This window comes from Scyliorhinus torazame, chromosome 9 (genome assembly GCF_047496885.1).
Source record: "Scyliorhinus torazame isolate Kashiwa2021f chromosome 9, sScyTor2.1, whole genome shotgun sequence".
Lineage (NCBI taxonomy): Eukaryota > Metazoa > Chordata > Chondrichthyes > Carcharhiniformes > Scyliorhinidae > Scyliorhinus > Scyliorhinus torazame.
In genome coordinates this window covers 71,270,805-71,289,474 of record NC_092715.1, presented here as the reverse complement: position 1 = coordinate 71,289,474, position 18,670 = coordinate 71,270,805, and the positions used below count along the sequence as shown (strand labels likewise).

Genomic DNA, 18,670 nt, shown 5'->3' with positions numbered 1-18,670 from the left:
GTAATGTTCCCTGTTGATTATTCTTTTTGTCTACTATGTACGTACTGTGTACGTTCCCTCGGCTGCAGGAAAATACTTTTCACTGTACTTCGGGACATGCGACAATAAATCAAATCAAATCAACTTTTACAGGATGAGTAAACAAGAGGTGAATTTCCATGACAGTTTGAGAACTGGAGTTCAGTTTAAAAAACCTGGAGATAAAAAGCTAGTGCGAGTCAAAGTAACTATGAAGTTGTCAGATTAATACAAAAACCTAACAGATTCACAAATGCTGTTTAGGGAAAGAAAACTGATGGCATTACCTGGTTTGCCTAAATGTGACTCAAGACCAGAGCAATGTGGGGCCTCCTCCCGAAGTGGAATCTAACAAATTCCTACAGTGCAGGAGGCTATTTGGCCCATTGAGTCTGTGTTGACCCTCCGAAAGGGCACCCTACCTAGGCCCTATCCCCGTTACCCCACCTAACCTACACGTCTTTGGACAATAAGGGGTAATTTAGAATGGCAATCCACCTAACCTCAATGAATCATAGAATTTACAGTGCAGGAGGTCCCATCGAGTCTGCACTAGCCCTTGGAAAGAGCACCTTACCAAGCCCAGACCTCCATCCTATCCCCAAAACCCGGCAACCCCACCCCACCTTTTTGAACACCAAGGGCAATTTAGCATGGCCAATCCACCTAACCTGCACATGTTTGGACCAGGAGGAAACCCACGCAGACACGGAGAGAACATGCAGACTCCACACAGACAGTGACCCAGGCCGGGAATCGAACCTGGGGCCCTGGAGCTATGAAGCAACTGTGCTAACCACTGTGCTACCGTGCTGCCCTATATCAAAGTGGAGAATGTGGGCATCAATCCCACTACCTCTTACATGCAAAGCAAGCGCTCTACCATTTGAGCTAATTCCCCCAGTCAAGCTGCACATCTTTAGGCAGGCTTAGCATGCCTGTCAATTGATCAAACCAAAAAGTAGGCCCCATCACTACCCTCTCAGGAGAAACTTTTATACCCAGAGAGTGGGTAAAATGTAGACTTTGCTACCCCAAGGGGGAGTTGAGGTGAATATTATAGATTCTGATAGAGATGCATGGAAATAGTCGGATAAGATTTGTGTGGAGCACAAACTATGGCCTGGATCTGTTGGACTGAATGGTCTGTGCATGTGCTTTAAATTATATGTAGTCAGAGATGGGCAATAAATATGGGCTATGTCAGCAACATTCTCAAATCAGAATAAATAAAAGTGAGACAGGGAAGGAGCAAGAAAGGGATAACAAAAGTGAGCAGGGGAGAGATAGGGACAGGAAAGGAAAAGAGATGGACATAGGAAAGAAGAAGGAAGAAAGAGTGGAAGGTTATGTTGAGGTGAAATTTAAAATAAGAAAGAAGACCCATTTTGATACTCAGGGAAGCACAGTATGAGGAAACAAATTATTTTCTTTTGAGTTTGTTGTAATAATAAAGGGGAATGTGGTAGGTCCTCAATAAACTCCAATGAAATACATTTCAAGGGATAGATCCCAGAATGGAAGTTGGATAGATTCTTGGTTGTGTTTGGAATTTGGTGTGGAACATGATTCCAGAAGAACAGGAAATTTTGGTGACTGGAAATTTGGACAAGTCTTCCAGCCACTCCCTCATCAGGGAATATAAATTATTGGAGTTTTCCTGGATATGCATGGAATTTGTTACTTTGCCCTATTCGGCTCTGTGGAACTTTCACCAATTAAAATCTAACAAGAGCATTCAAAGTCGTCAGAGTGACTTCACTTGGAAATGATCCAAAAATTCCAAATTGCTCATTTAATAACATTTTAAATGTTAATCATGATTCCTCTTTAGCCTTCCCTGTCACTCGGAGTGAATACCTTTGATGCACCTTTCTAAGTGTAGGCTGTCCATTTCAGATATTTAAATGATTGTTGGCATCATATTCCAGGTAGGTTAAAACTCTGGAATCATTCAAAAGGTAGTTTAATGTCACAGAGGAGGATCATGGATTCATGAGTAAGGATGAGTTCTACATCTTCAATGGCTTACCTCATCTACACTTATCTGTCAGAGAGAAGGAGGGCACAATTATTGCATATATCTGGGCAAACTCCAATAAGTTAAACCAGAGATAGGAGAACCAGATTTTATATTTCTTAGCGATTAACTTAAAAGTGTGCAATTATGGTGCAAAAGGCCGCTACACTGGGTAAAACAGAGAGACCTTGCACTACAAACCATCACTGCCTATGGTCAAAAAAGAAAATAATAGCATCTAATTTGATGTTTCCTTCCTCTATTTGTCTGATTTGGTCGCTTATTAAAGGACCATTTCTTCGAAACTGAATAAGAACATAGAACGTACAGTGCAGAAGGAGGCCATTCAGCCCATCGAGTCTGCACCGACCCACTTAAGCCCTCACTTCCACCCTATCCCTGTAACCCAATAACCCCTCCTAACCTTTTATGGTCACTAAGGGCAATTTAACATGGCCAATCCACCTACCCTGCACGTCTTTGGACTGTGGGAGGAAACTGGAGCACCCGCAGGAAACCCACGCAGACACGGGGAGAACATGTAGACTCCGGACAGACAGTGACCCAGTGGGGAATTGAAATTGGGACCCTGGCACTGTGAAGCCACAGTGCTATCCACTTGTGCTACCGTGCTGAATCATGAGATACACAGCCTGAAACTCATCCACAGCAACAGAGACCACTAAGCTCCTGAAAGAGCCACATGGCCGGGTTCCAGCTGCCATCTGTTGCCATATTAGTAGCCCCATTACCCAAGCATTTTGACTCAGGACCATTTTCTCTTCAACTGAATTTCGCAGGAAAAGTATTATCTTGGAACTATCTCGGGATTAAATGGAAGACGTTTGACTCCTCTTCCCATTCCTCCGACTCTCCCCTAGCTCTCTTCTCCACTCACCTTACTCCTCCCTCAATCTCCCCCATTTCTCTCTCTCCTCCCAACTTTCTCTCCTACTCCTCTCCCATTCTCTTTCCCTCCCTACAAATTGATCATATTTGCTGACGATAGAAAGATGAAAGGATTTAAGATACTCAGCAAAAGAAGTGTGAGGAAAACATTTTCATGCAGCAGGTGGTCAGGATCTGGAATGCAATGCCCGAGAATGTGGTGGAGGCAGGTTCAATCGGGCAGTCAGTGAGGAATTAGACTGTTACGTGAAAAGGAAGTCTGTGCAGGGTTATGGGGAGAAGGCAGGAGAATGGCACTAATGGAATTGCTGATTCGGAAAGCTGGTGCAGGCAAGATAGGCTGAGCGGTCTCCTTCTGTGCTGAGTCAAAAAGCAGTGGAGGCTGTATCATTAAATATATTGAAGGCTGAGTTAGATAGACTTTTGATCGATAAGGGTGTTGAGGTTTACTAGGGGGCGAGGGTGGAATTGACAGAGAAAAGGAGTAAAGCCTGAATCAGATCACCCATTGTCTGAACGGCAGGTTTGCCAACTGTGATAAAATGTATTCCTGGAGGTTTCACCACATGCCTTGCCCCTGTTCCAACCATTAGACAGTCAACACACCCATCCTTTGCTTTCCTACATCAATTGGAAAGCAAAATGTTTCATGAGCCAATTGGATGATGCTTGACTGTCAGCTAAACAGACCCCCCCATTTTCAATATTTATACATCTGGTAAAAAGTGACAAAAAATAAATCAATCTTGCACTGACCCTCGAAAGATCACTCTACCTAGGCACATTCGCCCACCCTATTGCCATAACCCCATGGCCAATCCACCTAATCTGCACATCTTTGGACTGTGGAAAGAGACTTTTGGAGGAAACCTACGCAGACATGGGCGGGCACAGTCACCCAAGACCAGAATCGAACCCAGGTCCCTGGCAATGTGAGGCAGCAGTGCTTATCACTGCATCTTCTTTTGTGAAGACAGACAAAGTAATTGTTTAGTTCCTTCACTTTTCCCTTGTTCTCCACTATAAATTCTCCAGATTTCACCTGTAATGGGCCCATATTTGCCCGAGATAATATTTTTACTTTCACATACCCAAAAAAGCTTTTACTTTCATTGCAGTGTTAATGTAAGCCTACTTGTGACACTAATACAAATTATTATTATGGCTATGATTGCACAAAGGCAATTAGCTCAAGGTTATTTAGCTCTTTCTCGTTACATAATACTAAATCTAAAATAGCCCGATCCTTAATTGGTTCGTCAATCAATTAAGAAACTCACCTTGTACACAGGCCAGAAATTCATCCTCCACAGCATGTTGATAAGGTTCACGCAGTCTATATATAAATTGAAGTTGCCCATTATTGCTGTATTACCCACATTACATGCATCTCTAATTTCCTGATTTATACTGTGACCATCAGTTTGGTGGTCTACACACAACTTCCACCAATGTTTGCTGCCCATTGCTGTTCCTAAGCTTCATCCAAACTGATTCTAAATCTCGACCCTTCGATCTAACATGTTCCCATTTGAATGGTGATTTTTGTTCGCCAGGGCTGCACTGAGTTGTGTTTTGGAGATTGATCTTCAACTCCTGGAGACTCCGGGCCAATCCAGTTGAACGGTGGAGAGACGGCTCAATGGGCCCAACGGCCTCCTCTCGCCCCGCCCCCTCGCCCCGCCCGCGGGGTGGGTTACATTCGTGTGTCGTCATATCCGTTCTCCCTCTGGCCGCCATTTTGCTGAGTGCCTCGTGTGTCTGATTCCCGCAGCTCGGTAACCGGCCAGGCAGGCAGGGCCCGGACAATCGACTCACACTCAAGGTAACGCTCGACGGGAGAGGAGGGGGACAAGCAGACAGAGAAGCGATATGAGCCTGCCGCTGTGAGTGGGCCGATGCTGCGGCCCAGGGATGGGGCAGAGCCCGCCAACCCCTTCTGAAGCCCTGGTTTCAGGCCTCAGTCGCGGTACCCTTCAGCTGGCGCAGTCCCGAGGTCCGATCACGCTCCGTTTCATGAGGCCCGGCCGCGGATCGATTCCGCATTCGTTGCCCCTCAGTGGGGAGCCGATGGGCGGTTTCGGGTAGGCCGGAGAAGAGTTTATTTTTGATGATTTTTAGTCGCTGAACAAATTTCATTGCTTTATCGATGTGAAATTAATTCTGCCCGAGTTTCTCCCTCCCTGAAAACTGCAAGTTACACTTCTGCATTTTGCGTGCTGCAATTTTAGCTGGCCCCTGTTAAATTCACCTTCCCAGCCGCTCGACAATTTTGTCAGGTGGAGTTTTGTATCTACTCATTTTTTTGATCGAATTATTGATTAAATCCTATCTGTCCTGTCAGGGGTACGGTAAATTTGCGCTAAATTTCTGTGAATTCAGTCTGCGTAAAAACTATACATTGATGAAAAAGAAAATAGGAGCAGGAAGAGGCCATTCAAGCCTGCTCCGCCATTCATTATGATCACAACTGATCATCCAACTCAATAGCCTAATCCCGTCCCCGTCCCTGAAAGCTACAAAGGAAGTGCAGCGAAGCTGATTACTGGGATGGCAGGACTGTCATATATGAGGAGAGGTTAAGTCGGTTAGAATTATATTCATTGGCGTTCAGAAGAGTGCGAGGGCATCTCATTGAAATTTATGAAATTATAACCAGATTAGACCGGGTAGATTCAGAAAGAATGTTCCCGATGGTGGGGAATCCAGAACTAGGCGTCATAGTTTGAGAATAAGGGGTAAACCTACGACTGAGGTGAGGAGAAATTTCTTCACCCAGAGAGTGGTGAATCTGTGGAATTCGCTACCACAAAGTAATTGAGGTCAAAACGTTGTCTAATTTCTAGAAAGAATTAGGTATAGCTCTTGGGACTCCATGAAACATTGGGGGAACTTACAAGTGAAACTTTGTGGCACTATGAATGTTCACTATGTAACTGTCATTTCAGATGAAGGAAATAATAATGAATCAAGAAAAACTAGCCAAGCTGCAAGCCCAAGTTCGCATTGGTGGAAAGGTAAGCAATTTCCAAATATGGTTTTAATTTCAGACTAACGTGAATTATTTTTTTAATGATTTAAACAACTTGTGCAGGAATGGGGGACCTCAGCTACATGAGTAGATGGGAGAAACTGAGTTGTTTGAGAAGTTGTCAACTTGAGTGGAGATGCTCGAGACAAGATTTGCTAGAGGTATTCACAATCGTGGGGCTGGACATGGTAGATAGATGTGGAGATGCCGGCGTTGGACTGGGGTGAGCACAGTACGAAGTCTTACAACACTAGATAGAGAGAAACTGTCCTGTTGGTGGAAGTGCCGTGGACCGAAGGATGTAGATTTAGAGTAGTATTTTAGTTTAAGAATCATCGACCACATGCAGTGGGTGGTTAGAATTTGGAATTCATTGCCTGAGTGTGGTGGCGGCAAGGCCAATCGTGGCTTTGAAAAGGGAGTTGGAATTGAACCCAGAGAGGGGATTTGCAGGGCTATGGGGAAAGGGCAGTGCAGTGGGACTAGGTGAGTTGCTCTTGCATGGGTTGGCCAAACATCGGTTTTGAGAAACATGTTAAAAGAGGATAGCAAGGTTCAGGCAGGGAATCTCAGAACCTGGGACTGGGAAGTAGGGCTGCCAATGGTTGGTACAGTACGAAGCCTTACAACACCAGGTTAAAGTCCAACAGGTTTGTTTCGATGTCACTAGCTTTCGGAGCGCTGCTCCTTCCTCAGGTGAATGAAGAGGTCTGTTCCAGAAACACATATATAGACAAATTCAAAGATGCCAAACAATGCTAGGAATGCGAGCATTAGCAGGTGATTAAATCTTTACAGATCCAGAGATGTGGTAACCCCAGGTTAAAGAGGTGTGAATTGTCTCAAGCCAGGACAGTTGGTAGGATTTCGCAGGCCAGATGGTGGGGGATGAATGTAATGAGACATGAATCCCAGGTCCCGGTTGAGGCCGCACTCGTGTGTGCGGAACTTGGCTATAAGTTTCTGCTCGGCGATTCTGCGTTGTCGCGGGTCCTGAAGGCCGCCTTGAAGAACGCTTACCCAGAGATCAGAGGCTGAATGCCCTTGACTGCTGAAGTGTTCCCCGACTGGAAGGGAACATTCCTGCCTGGTGATTGTTGCGCGATGTCCGTTCATTCGTTGTCGCAGCGTCTGCATGGTCTCGCCAATGTATCACGCTTCGTGACATCTTTTCCTGCAGCGTATGAGGTAGACAACGTTGGCCGAGTCGCACGAGTATGTACCGCGTACCTGGTGGGTGGTGTTCTCACGTGTAATAGTGGTATCCATGTCGATGATCTGGCACGTCTTGCAGAGATTGCCATGACAGGGTTGTGTGGTGTCGTGGTCACTGTTCTGAAGACTGACCGCACATGAGTGCGGCCTCAACCGGGACCTGGGATTCATGTCACATTACATTCATCTCCCACCATCTGGCCTGTGAAATCCTACCAACTGTCCTGGCTTGAGACAATTCACACCTCTTTAACCTGGGGTTACCCCATCTCTGGATCTGTAAAGATTTAATCACCTGCTAATGCTCGCATTCCTAGCATTGTTTGGCATCTTTGAATTTGTCTATATATGTGTTTCTGGAACAGACCTCTTCATTCACCTGAGGAAGGAGCAGCGCTCCGAAAGCTAGTGACATCGAAACAAACCTGTTGGACTTTAACCTGGTGTTGTAAGACTTCGTACTGTGCTCACCCCAGTCCAACGCCGGCATCTCCACATAATGGTTGGTACATCATTGATGCAGGCAAGGTCAGAAATTCAGGAGCGTGGAGATCTCGGGTGGAGAAGTTATAGAAGGGTGAGATGTTCAAGGGATTTGAATGAAAACACATTTTAAAGTGGAGATATTGTTGGACTGGGAACCGATGTAAGTCAGCAATCACCTGAAAATTTAGGTGAACAGGACTTGGTGTGCGCTTAATGGAATAAAAAACTGAATATGACAGAAATATATAGTATAAAAGCAGGCTAACATTCTGTTGTTGACCTCTAACAAAACGTTTGTTTGTAAAAGTTCCAAGAAGCTTTGTATATGACTAAGTAGCACAGTGGATCCATTTAGGCAGCTATAATTCACATCTTTTGGCATGAGATAATCTGATATGTCCTAAAATACTGCATACCTAGAGCATTTATTTGGGAGATTAGTGAGTGAGTGGTATAAGTCGGCCTGTTCTTGCAATAATTTATAGCAGTTGAAAAAAGCATTTTAATGTGCCGTCTGCAATCATATTTTATGAAATTTATATGAAATCATATTCTAATGATTGACCTAGCTAGATGAGATTGCATAATTCCACTGCTGTTTTTCTTCATTTTCTGACCTCGTAAAATTATCTTAAACAGATAGGTGAAATTTAGATTGGAAGATATATCTATGGTATTGGTATATGTACAAGAGTTAACACACTCTTCGCTGCCTTGTTATTATTTTGTTTATGGTGGTACTTTTGTCAGAATCTGAATCTTCAATGTAGTAACTTTAAAAATCATAGCATGCAACTTTGTGTTATTGTCACTGTTTTACAATGAGTCTCATTGAGACAAGTGATCTCACTTCAGTGCAACAGAAGAGATGGGGGTCCCTTTTATAGTGACACGGAGACCAAGGAAAAGGAGAGAATTTTCAACTAATTAATACTGTTGACACAATTGTTGGTTTAAAAAAATTTAGAAGGATGCTGCTGCAATCATGTGTCTTGTAACCGTATTTTTGTCAGAGGAAGAACTTGATATCCATGCATGTTTTATGTGCTCTCGTGGGAGTAGCGTAACTGCTAACGATAACTTATGTAGCTTCTGCTTAGATGTTAGTGTATGAAAGATTCTAGTTTGTCCACCTTGTTGGTGATACTAGTGATAGTACACCTTTCAAATTGAACAATCGTCAATATAGGCCTGCAGTTGCTATAACCTTTCCATAAAGATGAAGTATCTGTTGCTTAATGTTGTGAAGGACTAGTTTGGGCGCTAGTTTTTGCTCCAGTATCCTCCAGTTTTGAGATATTTGGTTACGCTGGTGCCCTAGATAAAAGAGAAGGTTTCTGTTCAGTCTTCTGAAGTTTGAGGGTTGAATCGTTCCACTTCTTACAATAATGAAATTGAGTTTTCAGGTGATCCCATGGAAATTACGCATGCAAAGAGTACGTGTAAAAGCTTCTGCAATTTTGTATACAATTGTTTAGAAATGTCTTATTGTAGTTGTCCAAAAATTGTTACCTCATAGGTGTGGCTACATCAATTAGCTGCATGCATTAGTTTGGTAGAATGCCTATCACCATACGGATAAATGTATTTCATGTGTATATACTTAATGTAATAACTACCACCATTCAGCAACTAAAGAAATAAAACTTGTCTTTACCAACGTGAACAAAAAAGCTTAAAGTGCGCAAGCATGCAATATGAGAATGCGCATTAAGTTTACATGCTTAACAGTCGTGTCTATTACTCATTCTATATTTACTAATTGGGCTACATAGATGCATCTCAATTAGTCACTACTAGCCAGTAGATCAACAGATGAACTCTGTTCTGGTGGGTCGTTTTAGACCAGATCAGGCTTGTCCAGTGTACGTTCCGAGGGCTGGATGTGGCCTGTGAAACTCCTCAAAATTCCTGGCAGCCAGCGGAGTTTCAATACAAGATTCTGCTCTGAACTGCTGCTCCAACCAGAGGCTACTGTTCTGTGTTTGCTGCTGATAGGCTGATTAGTGAGCGTATCAGCAGCAAATGAGGCAGAGAAACAGTCTCTGATTGGTGGAGCAGCAGACAGTGTGCTGAGGCCTGGTATGCAAGATGAGCAACGGTATGTCTGGGCTGGGGGCCGGCCGGGGAGCCAACTAGACCATTGTAGCTCTTTTGGATGGAAGTGAGATGGTGGACTGGAAGTATATGTGGACTGAAGGCCAATACCGAATGAAGTATTCATATACACTGTGGCTGTTTTCCCATAATGTATCTTGCTCTGGGTGCATAGTAAAACTTGAGAACATGAATGGGTGCCTCCCAAATCTATTTTACCGTCAAAGTTTATTTCTGCACATGGTTGATCTGACAAATGCAGCACCTTAAATTCCATACAACCTAGATGTAAAAAATCTTTTGATGCAGTGTACATGTTTGCAATTTGAATGTTCATTTTCAGCAAATAAAAAGTGCAATATTTCAGTAACTATTGTCTGAACTAAGCAAATTTAAATGTTGAATTAAGCATCATGTAATTTTCTTTTCTGTTTTTGTACCCAGGGTACTGCCCGCCGAAAGAAGAAGGTTGTCCACAGAACAGCAACAGCAGATGACAAAAAACTCCAATTCTCTTTAAAGAAGCTTGGTGTGAATAACATTTCTGGTATTGAAGAGGTATTCACAAAAATATATTTGCACATAAATTGATTGGACCATGTGCTACATGTTGAGACTTTTGTTTTCCCTTTCAAATCAGATTATTGTATCACTGCCCCTTAAAAACTAATGGTGTGAAAATTGTGTATTCTGAAAATGAGATTGTGCCAGTTTTGTTTATAAAAATTATTTCTCGTTCCTCTTTGCCACCGCCTCTTTTGGTTTGGGCAGTGTACACAGGTGATATTGTCGGGACTAGTTTGTTTTTAACGTGCACGGGGTTGTGATAATTTGGGTAGCACAGTGGTTAGAACGGTGGCTTCACAGCAGGTTCGATTCCCGGCTGGGTCACTGTGCGGAGTCTGCGTGTTCTCCCCGTGTCTGCGTGGGTTTCCTCCGGGTGGTCTGGTTTCCTCCCACTTGTTCCAAAAGACGTGCTGTTAGGTAATTTGGACATTCCGAATTCCCCCTCTGTACCCGAACAGGTGTCGGTATGTGGTGACTAGGGGCTTTTCACAGTAACTTCTTTGCAATGTAAGCCTACTTGTGACAATAAAAAGATTATTATTAATGCTGGCATGGTTTAGTAATTCAAGCTCCCAGTGTTAACCAGGAAATAGGCTGAGATGGTACCTAAGAGGGAGAAGAGAGTAGCAGTGTGGGTGAAGTAAGATCAAAGGAGGCGTAATACTGATATACATCCAAGGGGCAAATTTCCTCTTCAGTAAAGGATTCATAATTAATTCATTTTGAGCTAGAATCAATTGACATTTTCAACACTTAAATTTTAATAGTATTGTCTTTCTATGAGAAGGGAGCCATGTGATTTTTTTTTTTAAGCAGTTAACTTGAAATGCTTAACTGCTGTGAAAAAGACTTGATAATGAAAGAATGGATATTAGCAATTATATCATGAAAATGGGCTCTTCGTGTTTGACCTCATTTTACTGTAATTGTTCCCACAGTAGTTATAATCTAACTAACATGATTTCTGATTTGTAAACAAGAAGAAAATAGAGGTTCCATTAGATACTGCTGGCAATTGACAATAGAGAAGAACATTTGAAATTGACTTGGAAATATATCACCATTCCTTCACTGTGGCCGGGGCAACATCCTGGAACTCCCTCCCTAACCGCACAGTGGGTATACCTACACCTCGAGGACTGCAGCGATTCAAGAAGGCAACTCACCACCACCTTCTGAATGGCAACTAGGAATGAGCAATAAATGCTGCCCAGCCAGCAACGCCCACATGCCGTAAATTAAATTTTTTTTAAAGCTGGCGAGAAATTGCCAGTCAATTTTTATTAACAGATTGGAACAGAGATGTTCCTACAGCCATCGATCAGTAGGAAATTCTTCAGCGTTTGAACAAAGGATGATGTGCTGGGCCAGATCTTGTGGTCCCATTTGTAGTAAATGCTGAGGTATTTGCTGCTACTGGGCACCAAAACAGCACCTTAAGTTCTGAGGAGCTCATATTTTTTAAATAATCTTTGTCACAAGTAAGCTTACATTAACATTGCAATGAAGTTCAATTATCATAGAATTTACATTGCAGAAGGAGGCCATTCGGCCCATCGAGTCTGCACCGGCTCTTGGAAAGAGCACCCTACCCAAGGTCAACGCCTCCACCCTATCCCCATAACCCAGTAACCCCACCCAACACTAAGGGCAATTGATCATGGCCAATCCACCTAACCTGCACATCTTTGGACTGTGGGAGGAAACCGGAGCACCCGGAGGAAACCCACACACACACTGGGAGGATGTGCAGACTCCACACAGACAGTGACCCAAGCCGGAATCGAACCTGGGACCCTGGAGATGTGAAGCGATTGTGCTGTCCACAACGCTACCGTGCTGCCCCTTTGTTACTTTGAAAAGACCCTAGTCGCCACATTCTGGCGCCTGTTCGGGTATACTGAGGGAGAATTCAGAATGCCCTATTCGCCTTACAGCACGTCTTTTGAGACTTGTGGGAGGAAACTAGAGCATCCGGAGGAAACCCATGCAGACACACTGAGAACGTGCAAACTCCACACAAACAGTGATCCAAGCCAGGAATAGACCCTGGTGCTGTGAAGCCACAGTGCTAATCACTGTGCTACCGTGCCGTGGTGGTGCACCTAAACTCACGCTGGGACTGTTGGTGTGAAAATTTCGGCTATTTGTACCATACTAACCCTAGTTTTTACTCTGACTTATCCAGGACTGCTCCTAGCAGGTGCAAAATGTGCTTTGCATCGTGCTATGAATCAGTAGGAGTGTCAAAGAACTGGCTCTGTGCACGCATGCACTTCCTCACTATGCTCACTCCCTCCCCACATCCATGGTTCCTTATGTCAGAGCAGGTGGGGGAGGGGGGAGAGAGAGAGAGAGGTGTGTGCAAACCAGGGTGGGGTTTCTAAAATTGAAAATTATTAAAAACAAAATTGAACACCGCAGACTGCATCTTCAGCTCATGGTGTCAAGGGGGTGTGGGGAGGGTCATTGCTCTCGGCTTCCCTATTTATATTGCTGTTGGATCCACACTGCAGCCAGAAGAGAAGCTTCCTTCTGCACCGACAAGAATGTATTAAATGCAATCAGCAAAGTAAATCACAGCTTCATGGCCATTGTTGCATTGCACAGCTGTAACATTTACTTTTTCAGTGCAACATTCTTTAAATTAAGTATATGTTTTAAATCTCTTGCAGGTGAACATGTTCACAAACCAGGGAACAGTTATTCACTTCAATAATCCTAAAGTTCAAGCTTCACTTGCTGCAAATACATTTACGATCACAGGGCATGCAGAGACTAAGCAGCTGACCGAGATGTTACCCAGTATCCTGAATCAACTTGGAGCCGATAGTCTGACCAGTTTGAGGCGGCTCGCAGAGTCACTGCCTAAACAACGTTAGTATACTGATCTCTTTGTGTTCATAACTTGTGACGGTTTTTAGTGTGATACGGTTTTGTTAAAATTTGATGTTTACGTGCATACTTTTTATTCATTTTACTATTACCAGGCCAGTCACCCTGAAATCTCTCAATTATGAAATGTACTATTGTTACTATTGCCAATTTAGTCACGATGAACTTGGGACCATAACTAATCTGAATCTTCTGTGGATTACTAAAGGAATGTTGCATTGTTGGAGTTGGACTGTTTTGTTAGATTTGCTATACTGGAGTCTACCTGCTGCCAGTTAAACAGAAAAATTTATTAGGACTCTTCAATGAAGAGAAGGAACCTCATCCTACATACAGATCATCTAAGCAATGAAGAGAAGGAACCTCATCCTACATACAGATCATCTAAGCATTCATTTATTTCTTTTTGTTGAACTTTGCCAAATGCTTGCTGCATTTGCCTAACCTGCTTTCTGCAGTTTTGAAGTTTTAAACCCAGGGCTTCCCACGTATGTGGGGAGAGTACAGATGCTGAGATGGTTCTCCTTTAGAGCAAATAAAGCCCGGAAGAGATTTTGTAAGGTTTCAAAATTCTAAAGAGTTTTGGTAGAATAAATTGGGGGAAACTTTCCACTGGCAGGAAGCTCAGTAAGTAATCAGAGGACACCAATTTAAGATAATTGGCAAAAGAACCAGAGGAGAGAAGAGAATTTGTTTAAAGCAGAAATGTGCAGTCTGGATAGCACTGTCTTAAAGGGCTGGAAAAGCAGATTCAGTAGCACCTTTCATAAAGTTGAATATATACTTAAAATGGGAAAGTTGCAGGGTGAAGGGGAAAGAGCAGGGGAGTGAGGTTGATTAGTGGCAGCACAGGCAGGACCTGGTGCCCTCTCTTTGTATAATTCTGGGTATATCCACAGTAGTATCTAGCAAATCTAGGCCGCACATTTTAGTTACCTATCTGGTAAGTGAGAGTTTACTTGAAAAACTGAATTGTGATTGACTCAGTTTTTCACTAAATGAATTATTTTGCTTGCAGCTGTGGATAGCAAAGCACCACTCGCTTCTGGTGAAGAGGATGATGATGAAGTTCCAGGTAATTTAAAATTGAGATTTCAAATTGGTGCCATTGAAGCAAAGCCACAGAGCCATAACACAAGGTTATCTCAAATATATTCTTCATTGTTGGAAAAGCAGAAGGATCTTTGCCTGCTGAAGTGTAATACATATGCTGTCCAAATGCATTTGGGTTCTACCACTGTCTGCATATTATCCTACATAATAGAATTAAAATATTTTCAAAATTGAAGAAGTGCTAAAAAATTAGATAAGAACATGTTACTTATGCATGGTATGTAGGTCAGTGTTTCAGTAGTGTTCATACTTAAAGGTGACAGAGGGAGAAGAGTCCATTTGGCTGATACAGTTTGGAACAGTGCTGGCAGCCTGGGGCCCATCTGGATTCTAAGTGCAGCCCGTGAGACATTTTGTTGCCCGTTACCCACGTAGAGTTGCCACACGGGCTGGTTTAGCACAGTGGGCTAAACAGCTGGCTTCTAATGCAGAACAAGGCAGCAGTGTGGGTTCAATTCCCGTACCGGCCTCCCCGAACAGGCACTCTAATGTGGCGACTAGGGCTTTTCACAGTAACTTCACTGAAGCCTACTTGTGACAATAAGTGATTATTACTATTATTCTGCTTATTTCCGTCTATTTATTTGTCCGACTGGTATGACTGAAGTGATATGCAACTAAGGCAAGAGCAAGTAGAGTGATGTGCATGCTGATTGCACACAATATTGACTTGAGAGCCATGTGCTTTCTCTGCTTCCAATGTGTAAATATTTCTTCTGTTTTTACCACCTGAAGTTGACAGTTTAATTTATATGAATGATTTTCTATAGCTCATTATGAAATATTAGGTTCATGGTTAGTCAACTTGCTTGATTTCAATTTTATGGCCAACTCATGCGCCCCATTCACTCACTAGCCTAGGCTGCCTGTCAGTGGTATAGAAGTTCTGTAGACCATGCTCTGTTTCTATACTAACTTTATTCTTATTTCTTATAGATCTCGTTGAAAATTTTGATGAGGCTTCAAAGAATGAAGCAAGTTGAACGGGAGTTGACACCTGAAGATGATGCAAACTTGAAATGGCTTTGGGGAGCTGCCCTTTGTATTAGTTATTTTTCTTTTGTAATCTTGCATTTTTGTACTGTTATGGTATTTCATGGTTTTGCAATAATATGGTGGCAGAATGATCCTTTGTTTTTTTTTTTACCATGGCAGCTCGTCTATTGCTGAGTCGTGCAAATGGAATGTTTACTAACCAGCCTGGTTAAAATTAAACGTGTCTGAACTGAATCTAGCACTGGATTGGAAATAAAAGACAACTGTCTATTTTGGTCTATTTAATTACAGAATGTAGAACCAACAACTAGTAAAATTACATTTTCCACTTGGGAATACTTAAATGTTTAATCTTTGATTTACATTTCTGAGATGTCTACAGAAATGACCAGTCACCTGTTTGAAATGTTGCCAGATATCCAGATTTGGGTAGCTGATTGACTATACTGGCATTCCTGTTCACAAAATCCAAAGTGGATCAAGTATTAAAAAATCACTAGAGCATGAACTATTCATGGCCCAAACCTACCAGGACTTAACAAATTGAATAGAAATATAATGATTGATTTTTATTTATAATCTGTTTTGAAAATCACAGATCAGTATAATTCAAGAATGTTTAAAATTTACGCTATTTTCATGTTTTAAATATAGCTCAGCTATAACCTGATACAGAGACAATATTTCTGTGTGCCAGTTAAAATGCTGCCAGAAGCCAGAGGAGGTTCAGATAGTGTAATTACAGTACAAGAGCAGCTGAAGGAATATGGAACAGCCACATTGTAAAATTCAGTGTTCTCTTTTTCCTCAGCCTTGCATGAATTATAATGCAGATTAAGCTTATGAATCTTGTGGTTCTCTTTTATTTGCTCTCCTACTTAAAACCTGATTCACTTTACTGAGTGATGAATGTCAATCAACAAGGGGTGGAACTTTAATGAAAGATCTTCAAGGAAAGACTGAAATAGGGCACACCAGCCTTTTGCTTTTTTCCCCAATCTTTTTGGGAAGGTAATTGCAAACCAGATGTGAGGCACTTTGGCCATGTTCAAATGGTTAAAAGTGAGTGAATTTCGCTCAAGTTGTGATAACCTTATCAATCAGCCTACATTACATGTTTTGTGCACCAACTGCAAGCAATCTCTTGGCAACCATATTGTGCATACGTCCTTTTATAATGTGTCGTGAAATAGTGTCCCAGTGACCAAAAAGAATGGTTAACTGTAGATTACTTTATGGGCTGTAGTAAGCATAATGATGTGAAACTTGGGTGAAATATCCTGAAATAAAATAATGTCCACTTGTGGCATTAAAGGGAGTTCTTCACAAATGATCTGTTTTGAAGATTCCTATAGCTATTACTTTGTTCGTGTTTACAACTTGGTAATAAAGGCTGAGTGCGAGCTGCCAACTTTTATATATAATTATTGCCCTTGAATGTTTTAGAATATCTGACTTAGCGGCTGCTTTCTGTGTATATAATGTTAATGTTTTTTCCCAAAGCACATGAGAATCTAGTGTTTACTTGGTACATACCACCTAAAGGAGTTCTTTGGGGTAACTTGGCATTCAGTTCAATGTAAACTTAATATTTACTATTCTCTGACTACAGCTATTTCTCTACACAGTAAATATGTCAAGTTCACCAATAAAAACATATTGGACATCTGTTGGCAACCTACAAAATGTAATCATTTAACAGATGAATGAGAAATATGCATGTGACAGTTTTTATAGTGGAGCTATAAAAATAATCTATATCCTAAGCATTTACTCACCTTTTTTAACACAAAGTTTGAGTTAATATGGTGCTTGAAAGTATTAAATTGTACAAAATGGGAACACAACATTTTGTCTGGGTTTTTTTACGGCTTGTATAATGTCATTTCCAGAATTATGTTCCTGTGTTCCAATAGCCTATGCATGTGTAGTGCCTTACATACTGAGTAAAGAATATATGTAAATAATTGTCATTCTCAGGCTGAAATTCGGAATAAGATTCAAATTATGGACATTTTACACACCCTTGTCTTCAGTGAGGTTATCTGATCCAAGGCAGATTTCAACAAATCTGTAGTTGTGGTTTTCTGAACACCTGTGGCTGGCCGGTTAAGTCATCACAGGCTTGAATAATCACTTGTACACTTGATGGTCTGGCCGCAAAACTGTGGTAAAGATTTCATCTAATGGGCAAAGAATACAGGCCCCTGCAGCTTAAAAACTTCCTATGGAAGGCAACAAGGACGTGCCCGCGACAGTTATTACTAGAACATCTGTGGTGCAGAAATTTTAGGTAGAGGGGACTGTACGGCATGTACGACGACTGATGGAAAGGGCTGACGCCAAACAATTACAAGTAGGAGGAAGAGGACTTGGGGTTCAAAATAGGGTGGGGATTCTGGAGCGAAGCACTGCACATGGTGAACTCCGCATGTGCAAGACTAATGCAACTAAATGCGTAGAGCCCACTTGACCAGAACTCAAATAAGCAGGTTCTTCATGGATGCGGAGGATAGATATGAATGGTGCCAAGGAGGCCAAGCCAACCGCGCCTGTGTTCTGGTCTTGTCCCAGACTGGACAGCTTTTTTCGAGGCAATGTCCAAAGTGGCGGTCTTTGGGGTATCAGATCTTCCTGGGGAGGAGGGCCGGTGCCCTTGATCGCCCGCTGTAGAATCCTGCTTGGCTAGTGGTCAGCAGCACCACCTAAAGCTGCAGACTGGCTGTCTCACCAATCGGAATTTCTCCAAATTGAGAAAATCAAATTCGCCATCCGTGGATTGGAAGATGGCTTCCACAGAACATGGGAACCATTCACTCGGCTGTTCCAGTACCTGTTTGTGCAGTCATGAAGTAGCCAGGAATAAAGAGAAAGTAGCCAAGACACATAGGGAGGGCCTGGGGAAACAGGAAAGCCAAACCAAATCCAGTTGGGGGGAACAAGGAGGGGGAAAGGGGGAACACAATGGCCAACTCAAATGAAATCCGACCGGAATGTAAACAGGGGCACTGCCCAGGTAACCCTCTGCCTTGCAAACATCTAATTTTTTGGGTGTATTTATATTGTGCTATGTGTAACAAAAAACATTTTTAAAAAAAAGTACTTTAGTGAGAACAGGAGTATTATGAAAGTAAGTCCCTGTCAAAAAGGGTTTTAGTTTTCAATAGTAGATGAGCTACGGTAGGGTGGGAAAGCTTGGTATTAAATAGGTGGGCTTGCTGATGTAGTTGGAAGGTCCATTTGGCATTAAATGAGGCAAGATTGGCAAGTCAATTGAACATTATGGTTACCAGAGAGTGATTGAGTCTGTGGGTAGTGAATGA

The 18,670-nt window shown here is 42.4% G+C and overlaps 1 protein-coding gene and 1 non-coding gene across 2 annotated transcripts; both read left to right on the top strand.

The window, feature by feature from the left end:
* Window positions 1-4,640: 4,640 nt before the first annotated feature.
* btf3 (basic transcription factor 3) lies at window positions 4,641-17,194 on the top strand. The gene is made up of 6 exons (XM_072516110.1): window positions 4,641-4,772; window positions 5,896-5,964; window positions 10,221-10,334; window positions 13,019-13,220; window positions 14,257-14,313; window positions 15,288-17,194. The coding sequence occupies exons 2-6, from the start codon at window positions 5,896-5,898 to the stop codon at window positions 15,332-15,334; spliced, it is 489 nt and encodes a 162-aa protein (XP_072372211.1). The 5' UTR covers window positions 4,641-4,772; the 3' UTR covers window positions 15,335-17,194.
* LOC140430182 (small Cajal body-specific RNA 24) lies at window positions 8,937-9,067 on the top strand. Its single transcript, XR_011949358.1, has one exon.
* Window positions 17,195-18,670: the final 1,476 nt, after the last annotated feature.